The sequence below is a fragment of the Macrobrachium rosenbergii genome, chromosome 58 (assembly GCF_040412425.1).
Source record: "Macrobrachium rosenbergii isolate ZJJX-2024 chromosome 58, ASM4041242v1, whole genome shotgun sequence".
NCBI lineage: Eukaryota > Metazoa > Arthropoda > Malacostraca > Decapoda > Palaemonidae > Macrobrachium > Macrobrachium rosenbergii.
Window position 1 is genome coordinate 21,090,650 of NC_089798.1, and position 18,794 is coordinate 21,109,443.

At 40.3% G+C, this 18,794-nt stretch overlaps 1 protein-coding gene across 1 annotated transcript; it reads left to right on the forward strand.

Annotated features, from left to right (window-relative positions):
• Positions 1 to 253: 253 nt before the first annotated feature.
• Positions 254 to 17,672, forward strand: LOC136837307 (V-type proton ATPase 16 kDa proteolipid subunit c). The gene is made up of 4 exons (XM_067102049.1): positions 254 to 559; positions 12,351 to 12,534; positions 14,792 to 14,945; positions 16,277 to 17,672. Exons 1-4 carry the CDS (start codon positions 481 to 483, stop codon positions 16,328 to 16,330), a joined length of 471 nt encoding a protein of 156 aa, XP_066958150.1. The 5' UTR covers positions 254 to 480; the 3' UTR covers positions 16,331 to 17,672.
• The last annotated feature ends 1,122 nt before the right edge of the window (positions 17,673 to 18,794 follow it).

Sequence of the window (18,794 nt, forward strand, 5' to 3'; positions counted from 1 at the left end):
TAGGGTATACATTTTTCGCATTGGTTCACCTACATTCCCTTATCGTATATATTTGTTCCATGATTCACAGTTATAGTTAGGTATTAATTTTAATGAGCTCAGGATTTCATTGTTATTGAATTATCTTAGTTAAATACTTTATTTTAAATATTTTGTTTCTTTATAAAATGACCCGATGATAAACACAATCGATCATATGATTCTAGGGCTTTGATGTTAAGGAGGCGGTGATTGGTGAACTCTAACCAATAGCAACAATGGTTAGAAAAGTCACACCCAAAAGCCCAAGCGGTATACAAGCCCTAGCTGTGATTGGACTAAAGAGGAGAAATGTTATCATTTGAGCCAATCACGAGACTGGATACAGCTTTGCTATCACGGGACTGACGTCTCTCCGCACTTGCGCCGGAGTCATCACCAGAGGTAGAAGTGCTCTTGTTTCTGTGAGCGAGGAACAACAAATACAGTAATTCCGTCAAGATGTCCGGCACAGAAGAGAATCCTCTCTACTCCCCCTTCTTCGGAGTGATGGGCGCCACTTCAGCCATGGTCTTCAGCGGTAAGTCGCATTTTTCCTTCCCACTTTATTCGCCTCCTCACCAGTGTCAGCTTGCGGTGCAGACCATGGCAGCAGCAGCAGCAGCAGGCAGCAGCAGGCGTCAGCTCAGCCTATTGATTGCCCCTCAAAATGTTGTTTCTCTCTTTGGAAAACCGCTTTCGGCCCTTTTCAGCCTCTCTCTGCTCTCGTTTTCATGAGAGGCCCCTTTTCTCCTTCTTTTTATTTTGGGCGCTCGCCCTGTGTCCCTCAGGACCTAGCCTAGGTATAGGGGCCAAGTCTGGTTTTCGGGGAAGTTTCTTGTGCGGTGCAGCTCAGGGATGTTTCGCCACCGCTGTCACTTCTGGACGTTTCAGGCCCCACTACATTTTCCAAGCCAGAGTTGAGTGCCGTTTTGTAGGCGAGGCTGTCGTTGGAATATTCTGCCTGTGGGGGTGGGGGCCACGAGCACAGCCTAGGCTATGCATGTTAAGGGCCACCGTGCCCGCTGGGTCATTTTAAAGGCTGTGAAGCAACTTGGCCATTCTGCCTTAAAATTGGGGTTCTAGAGAAGAAATCAGAGTGACTTCAATATTCAGTAAAGCCTACACTACAATTTTCTACCTGACTGCATATCACAGCTTCTCTAGCCTAGTGGGTCATTGGCCTGTATGGCCATTGGCCAAGCCTAGCGGGTACTTTTAGTGTACTGGTTTCAGAATTGTGTAAATTTTTAATTTGATATCATAACCACTCTCATAGTTACTGTATGTAGTACCAGCCCCGCGGGAATAAATGTTATATAACATGAACAACAGTAGATAATCTACATCAGTAAATTTGCTATAGAGTTTTGTGTGAGCTTGGCATAAAAACTCCTATGTAGAGTTGTTGGCAGTATAAAAGTTCAGGTTTATATCTTGATATGTAGCCTTGTCTTCATATATATACAGTATGCTTAAAAGTCACAGTAGATGCACGTGACTTCAGTGTATAAGCAAATCCTGTGGGATTTGCTTATATATATATATATATATATATATATATATATTATATATATATATATATATATATATATATATATATATATATATATATATATATATATATATATATATATATATATATATATATATATATATATATATAAGGCAGTCCCCTGTTTCGACAGTTCCGGCTTCGACGTTCGAGGTTACGGCGCTTTTCAAATATATTCATCAGAAATTATTTCCGCATATGTTCCAGGGTTACGGCGTCGTCGCCGATCTGACGGAAGAAATATGGCCCCAAAATGGCAGAATAATCATAATTTGAAGGTTTTTTTTATGTAAAACTCAATAATAATAGTTTACATCGTTTTCAATGCACCCAGAGCATTAAAAGTAAGGTTTTCTTATGATTTTGACGATTTTCGATGTTCCGCTTACGACGATTTTTCGGTTACGACGCTTTTCGTTTAAGAACGGAACCCCGTCATAAAACTTTATATATATATATATATATATATATATATTATATATATATATATATAATTTATATATATATATTATATACATATATATATATGTATTTATATATATATATATATAATGCCAGGAAATTGGATGTACTAAGCAGGACAAATGATGTAAGCTACATTAGAACTTCACATGCCCAAGGTATGGTTGACAAAAAGTACATGGTCCACACATAAACCAAGGCTTAAGCCTAATAGGACACAGATCAAGTTAGTCCAAATGGGTACATAAATGTACAGCAGATGGATGCTGGCTTAGCGGTTAGTGTGTTGGTATTCCACCCGTATCACTATGTTACTGGTGCAGTGTGGGAGCGTGTGGCAGGGGGTTGGGGGAACTTGGCTGATGTTTCCCTGAGCTCCATAAGGTACTTGGGAACTGAAACCAAGGAACCTTTAACTTTATTATATTTTTTTGTTAAACATTATAGAAAATGGTGTGGGCTATATATTAGATCACAGGTGAGATAATTTGGGAAAATTTACCGAGATTATAAATTCACCATCTTTTGTTTTTATCTTCAACCTGAGGGGCTGGTACTAAGCATGTCAAAAGCTGTGCTGGGTGTTGTGTTGAGTACCAGGCCCTCTTGGATGAAAATGAAAACATTAACAGTACTGTAGATGGTAAATTTCTGAAATATCTCACCGTAACTGCATTGTATACACCCTTTTCTAGATTCTTCAGTTAAGAAATTTTATTAATAGATGATATCTTTGTGTGGCTGTCTCCTTTACATTTCCATAAATTGATATGAAGAATAGAAAATAAAAACTTACAATACTTACTTAAAATTGCTTGCAAAATTCACAAGAAGTTTGGCTGACTGAGTGCAGAATATATGCCACTGAAAATATAAATTTTAGTAGCGTAGGTTAATCTAGATTGATGGAACCCTGATGCAACAAAGTTTTAGGTGAGATCCACTTTGACCTGAAAAAATCATTTGAAGTCAGGCCCAATCTTACTACAAGAAAAACTGGGTAGTGTGCAGAGTAGGGCAAAGCCCCCCCCTCCCCCCCCAGCCAGATTTCGATATGGCATCCAAGATTAGGTTAGGTAAATGTAAGTCTAGTTGGTTATATTTCTTCTGAAATGCCTACTAAGCTCACAGTAGCTCTGACCCCCCTAACTCTTCCTGACTTTTTTTTTAATTTGGAGGTAGTGTAAAGGAAATACAGTATAGGCAATCCCAGATCCATCATATTGCCAACTACCCTGAACCTTGCCTTTTTCACAATCAGAACTTGCAGAAGTAGGCTGTTAAGATGTTAGAATACTTCCTTATATTTCACTTTCAGTGTTTTCCCCACCTAGAAATCTCTGGTTACCATACCTCCATTCAATTCTTTCTTCCATCTGACTTTCCACCCTTTGCTAACAACTTTATTTTAATTTCAGCGCTGAATAACCTTATAGCTCCCAGCGCTTGGCCTTTGGCCTGAATCTTAATTCCACTTCCACTTCACCTAGAAAGTGCCGGTTTCCCAGTGCGGTCTTCATAATTGTGTGATGTAAGGGGGATCAGTTCCTCTAAAACTAAGCTTAGCCTGCTGAATGCCTACCAGAATGAATGATAAACATTCAGAACACACTAGGCATTTCAGAGGGAATAAAACATAGACTTACCTTTACCCAACCTAACTTGGATGCCATGTCCTAACTTAGCTGGGAAGAGGGGCCCCCCAAAGTAATTCTCGACCCCCTAACTCTGCATTGAGGGGGGTCCAAGGCTGTTTGAGGTTAGGTTAGGTAAAGGGAAATCTGATTAGGTTTTATTCCCTCAGAAATGCCTAGGCTACTACGGTAGCCCTGACCCCTCACTGCACTGTCTTCAAAAAATTTAAGACCTTTATATTTAAAAACAGATATGATGTAGAGGACAAAACTAACCATGAACATTTAGGTTTGACAAGTGGGTCCCACTGGAGTGACCACTGGAGCCCCAAAAAGGCGGCCTTCAAAATTCACTTAAAGTAGCCTTCATATTTGGCAGCTTCTAACTCGTCCATGTGTATGGGGTTCCTGTCTCATCTGGGCTTACCCCCTACCCATACCAGTGGTATTTACAGGGATTCGTCCTGACTGAGGACTAAAATTTCATTATCATTGGTGTGAACAATTGTGAAATGTGGTTTTTCCAGTGGCTTAGCTGATGCGATTTTATTGATTTTTTTTAAGACTTTAATAGACTTTAATGTTGGAAGTAAGCTGCTTTGGCATTATGAATTACCCGATCTTTAGGAAACCCTGAACAAAAATGCTTTTTATACAACAAAAATGACATCACATTCTCTCCCATTTGAGAAACCATTTTATAGTGTACAGTATGGAGAACTAGCCTAGCTTACAGGGGGAAATATAGGTTCTTGAGCAAGGGGGGTTCAGAAACAAGTGAAATACAAATTTCCCCATAACCTAACCTTTCTGAATCTAATCCTACTCAGCCCAAGGTGCAGCATCCTCCCTACCTGCTACATTTGCCATATTCATAAGTAACTGTTAACCTTATGTTAGTGTAGATCTAGTCATTTGAAATATAATTATACTGTATGGGCTATGCCTACCGAGAAAATTGCATTTAACATCCCCAGGAGTATCAATGGCCTGTGTATAGTAATGCACATAACCAGCGCTTTTGGAACCGAGACTGCAAAGTGACTGAACATTTGTTGAAAGGTATTCTAGTTAGTCAGTTTTTTTATATCAGTGCTGCATAATCAAAAGTTTGTCAAGTCAGAGCTATTCAAAATTGTTTTTACTCATCAGTCCCAAGGTATATATAGGCACAAGAAAATCCATAATTATCAAAGAAAAGGAGGTACCGTATTGTTACTCGTTTGTGGTAAATAGTGGTGGCTATTGGATATGTCTGCTTTTTGCCCCTGCATATAATGCTTAACAAACTGCTCTGTGATTGAAATTGAGTGACTACTTCTTGGTGAAGGCTAAATATGAATATGAATGCCATTCCTTGAGAGTATGCTATTTGTGCCTAGCAGGGAAGAAGGATAGTGCCTGGGTATCATCTTTAAGTTTTCTAATGTACTATACATGCGTGAAAAGTGAAAACCTGCAAAAAGTAAAATGGATTAGCTGTGTGTGTGTTATGATGATTAAAGTGCAGAGAGATCATTTGAAATATGATTTGAAAACTCAGAAAGATGAATTGTGGCTGACACTGGGGCAGATGGTTGATCGTATGTTCTTATGGAAATACAAAACATCCCCTGTTATGCAAGTGAATGCTTCAAAATGAACTGGAATCTGTTGTTGGAACTTTGTAAAGGTAAGTGACTGTTGGTAGGAGGGTGAGTGGGGGAAATCCTACTCCTCTGCCTGTTCCAAGCTTTTTTTTCCTTCGGTCGCCGTGGAGTGAGGACATTTTTTTATGCTCCTGCCAATTTATTTCATTATTATATTTGATTTGCCAAGTGATCACCCTGGTAGCTCCTCATTGTCCCCCTTGCCAAGTGGTTTCCCTAATCTGCTGGCTCTCTTGGTCAAGGCACTCAGAGAGATTCCCCTGTGGCCCACTCTTCCACTGTTAGGAGGTATCATTGGGAGGTATAGCCCTTTCAACTGCGTGCTTGCGTGTTACCTCAAAGCTCCAGCAAGATAATGGATAACTTTGTAGTACTGCAAAGATGTTGGGTTACATAAAAAATCCTTTTCTAATAGGTAGTAGGGATATTGGTCCATCTTTGTGTGAATGGTGTTGTAGATAGGGTCTCTAAGGTTGGTGCTTCTGTTTGGTGGATTGCAGACTTCCCTATCCACCTTCAGTGAGACAAGCAAGAATCCTCTTAGTCTCCACTGTGAAAGGCTGTTGCTTTACCCTAAGACTGAAGGACTTAGATATCTTTGCTTCAGTTGAGCTGTCTATGCTTGTAAGCGAGCTTCTAATAGTGGGAAATGACTCATCCACTGCCCTATTTTCAATCCCATCTCATTTATAGAGCATACTGTAGCTGCATTAAGGAGGCAAGGTAGTTATTCTGAATGCTGTGGTTGCTGCTTGCTCCTTGAATGTTGGATCAGGTTAACTGTCTGGATTGTGGATCAGAAGGTTTCATAGATTCCAAGTTTTGCTCTCTAAAGAGTAAAGTTGTGGCAGTGGTGGAGACGAGGTGTTCTGAAAGTCAAGTCACTCCTGTTCACTGTATGGTCTCCTTTTGAGTCCTCTGAGGTGACAAAGGGAACTGTGCCCAAACTTTCTGAGTGTGTCCTTGTTTTCTCTGTCTGTTGGCAGAAGGGGGCCCCTCTCCTTGAAACAGACAAAGAACCAAGACTTCATCGTCTAGCAAGACCCAGGAGCTTTCCCAACCCTGTCAGCATTCCCCTCACCTCCAGCTAGAGAGAGAGAGAGGTAAGGGTTGGCAGTTCCCCTCTCCTGCTGTCACTAGTAGGGGAATGCTTGTCAGGAGATTGGGCAATGTAGTGGAGACTAGGTGGAGCACTTGGTACTCGTGTGTCCTTTGGGGTAGTTACTGACTACCTTTCAAGACTGATGCTTGCAACGAGACTGTATACCAGTTCAAAGCCTAATGCTTCAGATTGGCAACAGCCCTCCAATGTTCAAGTAAGTGTTCATGCTGGTGTCAGCACAGGCTCATTTTGCAAGGTATACATGTGTTGCGTTACCTGATAGATTGGCTAGGTCTGGCATCCCTGGAGAGAGTTGCTCCAGAATTGGGCAACCTTTTCACAAGATGTTGCGACTTAGGGATTGTGACAAACCTGCCACAAGTTGGAGCTCTTGCCCAGGCATGGGATGGAACTAGGCCTATCCACAGCCAAACTCAGGCTTCAGATCAAGATCTCACGTTGTACATTATGCTTACCTTAGCCTTGTAGCATATTGATGAGTTGCACAGCCTTTTGTATTTTAACTGACTCTTGGGGGGTTGGGCATTCTTCAGGTTCTTGTTCATAAGTTTGTAACAAACTCAGAACCCATCAATTTCTAACAAGACTCGAGAGTATCTTGGCATCCTCCCCCTGAGAATTTGTTAGCAGTGAGCTGGATGAGATGCTTTAGTGCCCAGTGCAGGCTCTGCAGCACTATTTAATGAGAACCTAACATCTTGGGCTATGATTCTGGGGTCTCTGATAGCAGCAGGCACAACTTGGTGGTGCCCAGAACATAGACACCACCCTTTTTTTGGTCTCAGGAAGCAGTCATGCAGACATGCAGTTTTCCCTGTGAGGGGGATAGAGTTGTCCAGCCTGGGCGAGAACTCCCTTGGAGTTTGGAGAACACTCTTGATTCACTGGTAATGAAGGCAGCTGTTTGGCAGCACCACACCACCTTTATCATATTTATAGCCAGTTTTTGACACTCTCACAGGACTGTGGTGGCTACTCAACAAGTGTAATTTCCAAACTTCTTTATGATAAATAAAGCATATTGCTTATGTACTCAGATGCCATGAGGCTGGAGGTTGAATGGGTAAGCGATTAGCTCTCTCCCTCTCTTACATTTTTCCTTCTGCAAGGCAGCAATCAAGTAGTATATAAGTGCTGGATCTAGGTAGACTTCACAGTGGGGCATCCTCTCACAACATTTGCACATAAGGTATGGCACCTTCCCCCCATAAACCCAGTCCCTGTCAGACTTCATGCACCAGGGAGGAGCCCATGGGAGTCCGAGGGGGTTTGCTGCCCTTTAGTCGACCCTGTTGCCCTTAGGCCTTGATGGACAGCCATTGAAAAGGTGTCTATAGGGATGGGCTTTTTTTTTTTTTTTCCCCTGTAATTTTGGGGTCCCAGTGTAGATATTTACAGTTTCCATTGTAGACTACTGGCACCAATGGCGCTTTTCTTGTTTATCTTGGCCATTAAAGAGGCATATCTCCTAGTTGTTGTGCTCCAGTAATTGATGCCAAGGCTCCTCCAATCTGGACAGTGTCAGTTCCGAGTGCCCAAGCTCCGAGAACGCAAGTTAGTGTCCAAGTGAATAGTGGCCTCTGAGTGTCTAGTGTTCGAGTGCACAGTGGCCGAGTGACCAGTATCCAAGCTCTCAGTGTCCGAGTGTCCAGATATGCGCATCCATCTGTGTCCGAGTATCCACCTATGTCCGTTTGTCCACTGTCCATTTGGCAATAGTTGTCAGTCATCAAACAACACACTCAGGACGGCAAACACCACCTCTTCGGTTTGCTACATCGGTTTCATCCATACCTATGTTCCTTTGTTGGAGCTGATTCAGCACCAATTTAGTGATTTTTTGGGCCTGTTACACCGTCCACCGAGCCTCTAGTGCCCTAATGTCCAGTGTCAGAGCACCCAGTGCCAGAGGCTCAGCCCTCTTTTAGTCTTGGTGTTGGTTTTTTTCCTGAGAACACTTGTTTTTTCTTGAGCACCAGTCTAGTGCCAGCACCAGGCCCCATTCGCCAGGCGCCATTTCTTTTCCAAGCAGGAGCTCTGGCTAAGAAGACAGACACTCCCAAATGTTTACCAGGAGTCATTGCCTCAGATTGTTTCCGTGTCTTGTTATATGCAGACATGGACAGTTTTAGTTTTTAGAATTTCCGCTCTTGTCTCTGTATTCTGTAGATCTCTGTTGTTCTCTTACACTGTGAGGAATCACACAGTCGCAACGGACCATCGCTCCCAAACGATGCCGTGCCTACACCAGTTTTGGAGCACTTGACACTATTTCCTGTTACTCTGCTCCTGATGCTGAGCTGCATGGCCACAGTTCCTCTTTTCTCTCTTAGACAGTAGATCAATTCAAAAGGGAGACGAACCAGACAGTTCTAACATCCATTCCCCAGGATGATTGGATGGGAGCGTGGATATGCAGGAAGCATTCTTCCTATCCCCGTCCAGATGCCAGAGAACTTTTTGTTCCGTCTTTTGGGATGGCTTTCCAATCAGGGGGGCCTGTACTTCAGCCTCTCAGTGACACTTCAGGCCCTTTCCTGAGTCCTCACTCTTCCTGCTTTTGACTTCCCTTTTTTTGGGCATAACCTCAGTCTTTACATGTTGACTGACTTCTTCATTACCTTCAAAGAAAGGGTCTTGAAGGTTCCTGACAACAATCTTAGTAGGGACAGGGAAACACAGTCGGACACTGTTTTCTCTTAGCCCAGGTTTTTAGTCGGACCTTCAGTAGTGGCTGTCCAAACATATTGTGAAAAGGAATCCCTTCTTCTGCTGAGCCTAGTTCTAGTATTCTTCTCAGCGCCTTAGATCTAGGTTAGGGGAGCCTGCTTGAGGAACTGGGAAGTTTTCCGGGACTCGGTCCCCAAGAAGAACGGAACCTTCACTTCTACATTAAAGAGTTAAAGCGATTCTCTTATGGCCCCAGTACTGCTCAACCCTAGCTAACATCTAGACCGTGGTAGTCCATTTGGATGAGACCCTAGTCCTAACGCATTTACTTAAGCTGGGAAGCTGGATCCAGCATTCCCTCTGGACCAAACAGCAGTTCTCCCTCTGTTGACAGATCAGTCAAGTCTTCTAGTCTCGTTTTTATTCAGAGAACTTAGTTTCGAAGGATGTACTGGGCCGTCAGAAGCATATCCTTCCCATCAGTGGGTTTTCGATCCCATGGGTTGTGGGGATCTGATGATTTTATGGGGCAAGCCAACTTTGGACCTGTTTGCCACTTCAACAAATCTTCACCTTACTCCAGTTCCATTCTTACAGCATGGGCAACAGTATGGTCGAGAAAGCGCTAAACTGTGTTAGGCTCTTTTTCTTGCTACATGACACTCTTAGCCCCATTCTGGCCCATGTATACAGTTCCCGAACCTGCTGCGTTTGCTGGTGGACTCTCCAAGATCCTTCCCCAATACTGTATCTCCTCAGACAACCTAGCTTCAGAGATACCACCAACGGTGGTCCGCTCTTACCCAGACAGGTTCCAGACTGTCTGGAGGACTGTCTTCCAAAGAGTCTTCTAGTGTGGCAGAGGCTATTACAAGATTCAGTAGTCACCCTCTTGCTCCATCCTCCAGACTTAGGGGTGGTCTTCCAAAGCTGGTGCCTTGGACTCTACATCTCTTCTTCTAAGACATCTCTGACCCTGCTGCAGATTGCATCTTTGTTTCTGAGAAGATCTAGAATCTCTCACTTTCCTTGAAGAGTACCAGTCTATGCTTATCTCTGGTTTAAGCACAGAGACCTGGATCTTTCATCTCCTCACAACCTCTCAAGCCCTTTACACACGCCCAAGCTAGGAAGCAGGAGATGTGGTTGGCTCATTTTTTCCTTTGGACTTTTAGCCAAGAATGAGGTCCCACCCAAGACCTGGATCTGTTCTTTCCCCCTCAGAAAGTAACTGACATCCATGGCTTTCAGGAGCTCCGTTCAACTCCGGAATTCTTAACTTGCCTGGCGTCTGGTTCACTTGGCACCAGCTACAGCATGGTGCCAGTGCATGCTCCGAGCACCCAGGAGCGCTCAACAACTCTAAGGGAAAGAATGAGCTCTAATTGGAGCTCTTTAGGTATTACCTGAGCAGGACTTGATAATCAAGAGGGTCATCCTTAGCCTTTGCTCACCCTCTGACTAAGATTGCATTGTCCTTTATCCTAAATGGGTTTTATTTCCAAGGCAGTCTTAGATTAGGAGAATGTTTTGCTTTTTAAGTGAAAGCTAAGGACATCAGAGCAGCCTCTACTCCTTTAGCTTTCAGGCACCTATGTCCCTTACTTCCATTCTGCATCAACCTACTGGAGGTATAAATCGTCTTCTACGTTTCACTATCTTAAGGAGTGAACCTGAGTTACTCACCTGGCGCCAACTGCAAGTCTGGTCCCAGTTATAGGGCTTCAAGCACCCTGAGCTTCTAGCTCTCCTGGCGCCCAGCTCTTCTGGCACCAGCTCTGGTCTATTGCCAGATCCTCGAGCTCCCTGCGTCCAGAGCTTCAGGCTCGCCTGCCGCCAGCTACAGTCTGGCACCAGCATCCGCGAGCTACTACAGCTAGCCTGGCGCCAACTCCAGACCGGATAGTGACTGGCATGGCATGGCATGGCATGGCAGAAGGAAGCATAGGATTTTCTCTTACTATCTCTTCACCATCTAGTAAGGTATAGAGTTTTTAGGAGCCAGGAGGTACAAAGTACCTGAAGCACCCACCACTTTGTGGATGGTTTGTGGTGTTATTTCAGTGTAGGTGAGAGCGTTTCTGGTTGTTTTTTGCATTGGTACTGCGCCCAGGCCAAGGGCACCTTTTAAAGCTTTGCCAGCTATTGGATAACTCCTTAGCTGCATAACTTTCACTGATGCTTTGGTAGCCATCAGAGTACTCCTTGACTGCAAAGCTCCCACTTCAGTAGAGGCGCTCCACGGCTTTACCACCATGCCACTACAGGTTAAGTTGAGCAGCAACCAGATGCAGTTTTGTATTGCAGGCTCTTTTAACTGTTAAGGAACGACAAGCATTGTATTCAATGCTAGCAACTTTTCTTTGTCAAATTCATTACATGACTTAATGTTTGGGAGTAGAACTCTGTCCATGTATCCCTTCACCTGTATGTGGGATTCAGCTGTGTAATTGCTTCGTAAGTTACTTATGTAGAAATGAAATTTTTATCATTTTTAGTAAGATAAAGTTTTATATATACATACCAAGTACAGGTAATTACAGAATCAGAACCCACCCCCTCCCCTGTTATGGGCATAAGGCATAAAACAAATGGCGATTGTCTGCTAAGTCGTTCCTAATATTCCCGGAGTGGGGTGGGCTGATCACCTACACAAACTATCGAAGTGCTACTTGTGAAATTTTGAATCTAAGCTGCCGTTTGTAGTGGAAACTATATGTAATTACTTGGTAAGTATATATAAAACTTTATTTTATTATAAAAATGTGATTTTGATAGTTCAAAACACCAAAAAGCCCTCTAAAAATGCTTATACCTGAATATTTCAAGTTTTATCATAGAAAGTGTACTTAGTCACGAAAATGATATGAAAATACTGAATATTTCTCTGAAAAATACCATGAATAGGCGAGTCCATGAATCATGAGCCCGCGAATTGGGGAAGCCAACTGTAGTCTGGTTTGTTCTACAGTCACATGTGAAATATGTTTAATCCCAATAATGTGTTAGTTTAAGGTATTGCATGTACCCCCGTATGATTTTTTTTAAGCTGAAAAAATATATAAAATTGCTGTAGCATGTTAAGTGCACAGTACAGTATAATATTTGAAAGCTAAACCAGTGTTTTTTCTTTGTAACAGGCTAGTTATTTAAGGGTTTTGCTGTTGTTCTGTTTTGTATATTCATAGGTATTGCAATACAAAACATGTTGATACTGACTGGAACTTTTTCTGTTACAGCCTTAGGAGCAGCTTATGGCACAGCTAAGTCAGGCGTAGGTATTGCAGCCATGTCAGTGATGCGACCAGAATTGATTATGAAATGTATCATTCCTGTGGTTATGGCTGGTATCATTGCCATTTATGGTCTTGTGGTGGCTGTCTTGATAGCTGGAAAATTGGAAGACAACTATTCCCTCTATCAGTAAGTTCCCTCATCTCTTTTTGTGTAAATAGTCTGACCTCAGTTTCATACACAAGGCTGGCTTATTAGGTAATACTGCAATTTAAATTATATTTTTCATGCCTTAAATTGTAAAATTTCATGGTAAGCAAAGGGAAAGGGTGACCTTTTCTTTCAGAGTTTTATTGAAAGGTACTTAGAATTGAGAAGCTTTTTGTTGTACAGGTATTATTTAATCTTTTCTTTTTGTCAAAAATTGTGGTTATTTTTATTTCTCTTTAACCCTTTGACCAATGCACATGGTTACCTGCCTGTTGGGAATTGTAGTCAGGCCCAATGTGTTAACTGGTTAAAGTGTACAGGTCCCAAGTTAAAGAATAACCATGAATATATCCAAGTCCCCAAAACTTGACTGTTGAAGCTGGTGGCCTAAAGTATATGTTGCATATAAAATGTAAACAGTATACTGTAATACAACAGGATTTTATGGATTTAAAATTAGTGTTACAGAGTGTGTGTGTATGTGAGTTGGCCATCCATTTAATTAAAAATGTTGATAATCTGATACCATGCAAATTCTATCACGAGTCCAGAGTTAAATGGCATCCTTAGAAAGTAAATAAAAAGAAAATGCAACCATAATACATTTTTTACATAACATGGTTTCTACAGTGAGATTATATCATGGGTGTATGTATGTTGAGGGTAATTATGAATGTGTACTCATAATTGTTTTTCCATATAAATATTTTTTTTCCTCTAGTTTCATTTTGGTTTGAATGGTGTTCATCTTGATTTCATTTGCCAACCATTTGCTTCTGTTACTTCCCTTCCTGTCTTGCTTAAAATTGGACAAACTAGGCCTACAGATTTTCTGCAAAATATCAGTACAAATACAGTTGCAGTAGTTTTAGAGAAACCCTTAAACTACAATACAAAAAGTATTTCAGCAACGACACATCTAACATATCCTAACCTAACCTGACTGGCTTCCCCCATTCCCTGTTAACCTTTTTGACCATGAAATGCAAATCATGCAGATATACTGTACTAGAATTTATCCTATTGATTTATTCCCAGTTTGAAAATCTCTTGCTTAATATTAATTTGCAAAGGTAGTTACATGAGTTTTCTTAAATTGCTCTTAAATACCTACTCCATGAATAATTTAGAGTTTGGATTATTGAATTCCAAGGGTATAGTTTGTAGAATTCTGCAAACTGCAAATGCAGTGAAGACCAGAATCATTCAAAACACCAACAAAACTATTAGAAAATTGTTTTTCGGGAGAAAACTTTCAATTTACAAAATTTTACTGATTTTTAAGGGAATTATCCGTAACCCAGTCCTAACATGGTGATCATAAAAATTTTTGCATATTTTGCCTATAAATTGTTTAAATGTAATAACTGGCAATATAGCAGTAATATAAATAATAGATTGGAAAGAAAATTTCTCATGTTTCATGGTGCAAAATAATATTTAAATCTCCAATTTTCTAACATCTTACTTTACAGTTATAAAATCAATATAAGGTTGCATGAAATTGTAGGGCTAGACCCTGTGCCTTCCTCCTTCATCACTAAACTGAGCAATGCTTTCCTTATCCTATTTGAATTTATAGGATTGCTCTTTTTATAGCATTCCTGGACCCAGAAAAAATAGCAATTTCTTTGATAGATAAATTCAGTCTTTCACTCTTTACATTTAGTTTCAGCACTTTTCACCTCTTCGGACTGTTTTCAAAATAACCAGGAGTACTACACTGAACCTGTGATTAAATGATTTTATTGTACTTTACAAGATTCAAAAAGAAGAGAACTGCAAGGTTCACTTCTCAGTCAAACCACCCAGATGACAATGTCTACTGCAGTAGTGAAACAGAACTAGGTGTCCCCAAATTGAGTATATATGGTCCACAATTCTTTAGAACAATTATTTTAATTATAAAATTTTTGATGCATTCATGATAGTAAATAAAAGGTGAATGGTGCTGTGTATGCTATGCTTTTATGACTTGCTAAACCTGACGTTGAATTTTCTAGTTTACATTTATTGTCTGAAGGTTTTCTGCAGTGATTTGTAAGACAGCCTATTGTGTTTTCCTTTTTGTTTGGTGTAACCCTTGAGTATTGAAATCTGAAAGTTAGACTAATAAAATGCAGGTTTTTTTTTTTATTAACTGAGTGAACATTGTGTAATATGGATTATTTTATTTGAAGTATTTGTTTTTAAATATTCATACCCTTACAATATATAAAATTTCTGACTGTTTCAGTGGCTTCGTGCACTTTGGTGCTGGCTTGGCTGTAGGTCTCTCAGGTCTGGCAGCTGGATTTGCTATTGGTATTGTGGGTGATGCTGGTGTAAGGGGAACTGCGCAGCAGCCTCGTCTATTTGTAGGCATGATCCTTATCCTTATCTTTGCTGAGGTAAGTTTCTTTTTTTATTTTTTCTTCATTTCAGTAGTATTCCTGCAGGGTGTGTATATATGGTGATATTGTGGATATTTCTGTCTCATGGACCCATAAAGTTCCTTAATGAAAAGTGTATATGTAAGAATATTAGGAGTCAGATGGCAGGATAGAGTGAAGTGATACTGTAAGTGAAATACAGTAACACTAGTTCCATATACTGTACAGGCAGATGTACCACAGAAAACATTAAAACATGGATAAATCCTGACTGGTTTTGCTAGTAGTTTTCCATAACACCTTCAAGAGAACTGATCTTATTTATGTTTTGCTAGTAGTTTTCCATAACACCTTCAAGAGAACTGATCCATAGAAATAAGAACTCATACATGGAAGTAGAATTGTACAGTATGTATGCTAGTGACAGTACAAATGAACATAGATGGATTAAGAAAATATTCACACCTGTTAAGTAGACAAAAATGGGAGTACAGCAAAGGCATGAGCCCACTTGCATAGATTAACAAATAAGATTTGTAATTGGAGCATGAACCTCATTAACTGATGACTTTGTTGCTTCTCCCTTTTTGTGCTTATCGGGTGTGAATATTTTTCCGAACTCATATATGTACATTGTACTGTCACTATTGTATGTGTTGTAAATTTCTATCCGTATGTTTCAGTCCTTTTGAAGTTGCCTTAGGAAAAGTAAGTGCACATCCTATCAGGATGTATACCCACTGTTTCACTTTTGTTTATGGTACCTCTGTTCACATACATCACATGTTCCTGTAATTTAAAGCCTCCAAATACAATTCATTCAAGCTGTGTTGTTGAGGTCTGTCATGCAGACTGAAGAACTGCAGCATCATGAAAAAAATGGTCGAATAAACTAGTAATAGCCTCTCCTTCCTACAGCAGATATATAACTGGTAAAACTCTTGTGGAGGTGAATAAGGGATCTCACCTCTGATAACAGAATGACATCCACAGAATTCCCCCATACAGTTAAAGATAATCTGATTTATCCATGTTATTTGGTCAAAGATTATTATCTTATTTATACAGTTCTTAATCCTATACAAAGAGGAAAGGTATTGCACTATGTCTTCAAGAATCAACAGAAAGTTATAAGACTGTGTGAGGTAAAACTCAGAGGCAGCTTCTCAACTTTTAAGTGTTTCATGGGGAAACAGGGAAAGGTTTTCATTTTCGTAAGGATTTAGTTGGCCTAAGCAAGAATTCATCTGACTAGAGTACATAGTAATGATAGCTACATGGTCATCATTGTAATTAACATCACAAATTGTAGATAAGTACTACTTAACTTTCTATTTTTCTTTGTGCAGGTATTGGGTCTGTATGGCTTGATCGTTGCCATCTACCTTTACACCAAGACTTAAGTTTGATGAGCACTTCATAGTATGGAGCCCTGACATTGCTCTTGCGTTTTTACCTCCATGTCATAGAAATTTTTATTTATGGAAGTAGGGCTCTGAATTTTTGGTATTTATTTTGATAATTTTGTCAAGAATAATTGTATAAATTTGTCTTGATTTCAGTAATTTGTGCATAATAGAGAGGTTCTGTAATTAATTTTACCAAGGTTGAATACTGTCTTAAATATTTCTTTTTGAGTATTATTAGAGTCTGCCCATAGTAAGTTACAATTCCTCATTCCCCTGAAAGGTATAATTGTCTCCTATTGCTTCCATTGCATACACTTAATAGTGTTGCATGAACAAAGTTTTATCACTTCTGATCAACTACCTTTAAAACAATAGATTCCTCCCTTTTGAGTTTCACCTGGAAGTGTGGTTTGTGTGTAATTCTTTACAAGTTGCCTTGAGCAATTGAGGTTTGTAAAGTAGTTTCTAATAATTCGTCAGGTGGGAAAGCAGACTTGAATCTAATGTATGATTTTGCCTCCGAAGAAATATTGTAGTCTCCTATTGTGAAGTACTAAATGTCAATGAGAATAGTTGTCCATTGTGCTCTGTGACCGTTATTGTTCGTGTGTGTAAGGGAACTAAGCTAAATGATGATGGGTTTTTGCCATCTCACCTGAAGATTATAGATCTATTGAATTATATGTATGATAACATTGTGACAGGCACTTGTTCTAAGAACCATGCAGCCATGCACTGCGTATTTTTCCAAGTGAGGTGGCTATGAGAATTTGAGAACAGCAACTAAGTTGATACTTCTATAGTGGGGAATAAAAAAAATTATGATAATCTTGAGCATGAAAAGTGAGACTAGTTTTCAGACCAAATTTCTTTTGCTTGGGGGAGGGGGGAAGCCTTGCTGGATTAGGTGCGAGACCTCTAATGCCACCCGCAGATGGAGCACAATGGCCCTTTTCTTTTCATAGAAAGGGCAGTTTATAAGTTAGCTAATTGTACAGTATATTTATACAGTAGTTAGTCAGTGTTCTGTTATGTTGGGTTTATTGAATAACAGAATAATGACTGCTTAAGAAGTGTATGCATTCAAATTTTATGTACAGTTTTATCTCTGGTTTTAACAAATTATAATTTCTGATGTGAGTAACTCCTTAGATTAAAAATGTAATGGTCAATAAAATCAGAATAGAAACATTCCATGTTAGGATGAGTGAAGTATTTGTTTCCATTTTATTTATGGAAGGCTCTGGTTGTCATTGTTAAAAAGCATATGCATTGTATAAATGGTTACAAGACATTATGTAATGGTATATTGTTAATAAATAAAGCTTAAGTTGGATATTAGGAATGTCATTTAATTCATATTTTATTGGGTAAAATGATTTATGGTTAATCCTACCAAATATCCATTAATACTCATTTTTAGAATGGTTATTGACTCTGAGTCAAGAAGTTTGCATTTGCTGTTGCCACCTTCTCGGTGAGAAAGTGCTTGTCGAAGTCACAAGGGTTCACCATGGAATATTTATATTCTATGCTGAAGCTGAGTTATGGGCAAGAGGGCTTTGATACCAAGTCAATCTTTATTTCCCCCAGTTCAAATCTAAATGTTTCTGTACACTTCCTCATTATTACTTTTACCACTTTCACATTTTTTACCCCTATCTTGCTCCCTCTTCACTGTCAAATATCATGGATACCATTCCTGGGACTGGAGTTCAGTTTCAAAGCTAATACTTCAGTAGGAGCTGTGGAGCCTCATTAACTGCCCAATAATACTGCACATAGTTGTTCCAACGGAGATACAAACCTTGCATTTCATGTACAGAGTCTTCCTGCTGTGCATGTGCGTGGATGGCAGTGTTCTGACTGAAAAAAACAAAAGAATAATAGAGATAGGCCTAGGACATCATGCCCACTACTTACTGGCCTACCCACACCATTGTGATTCTGGCCATGATTGCATTTCGACTTAACATTCACAAGATGCGGTGTACTGGTGACCTTTGTGCGTTCATATTTTCCTGTATGTATTTCTTGTAAGGGAAACGAATGTTTAAGAGGTTAAATGTGTTTTGAGGATGAGGGCTATCTCTCACCCAAGTAGAATATAAACAGAGGAGGAGGACACGCTTCTAAAGACCTACATTGAGCCCTTTGCCTTGTTCCTTTCTCCATCCTCATTCTTCTATTCCTTTGTTGGTTCCTGAGGTGGAAGTAGCCGAACAAACCGACATCATCTGTGGCAGAGAAAAATCTCACATACCATAGGAGTAATGCTGAAAGAATGGAAGGTGATTTGAGAAACATCAGCAGACCAGCAAGGCAGAAAGCGTGGGAACCAGCATTCCTCCATCCCATTGACCCACCTGCTGCCACTGAAAGGAGGGTAAGCTGCCCTCCCTCTCCCTTCCTCATCTTCAGAGAACGGCAAGGCTTATGAGGGAAGTCGCCTCAGGCC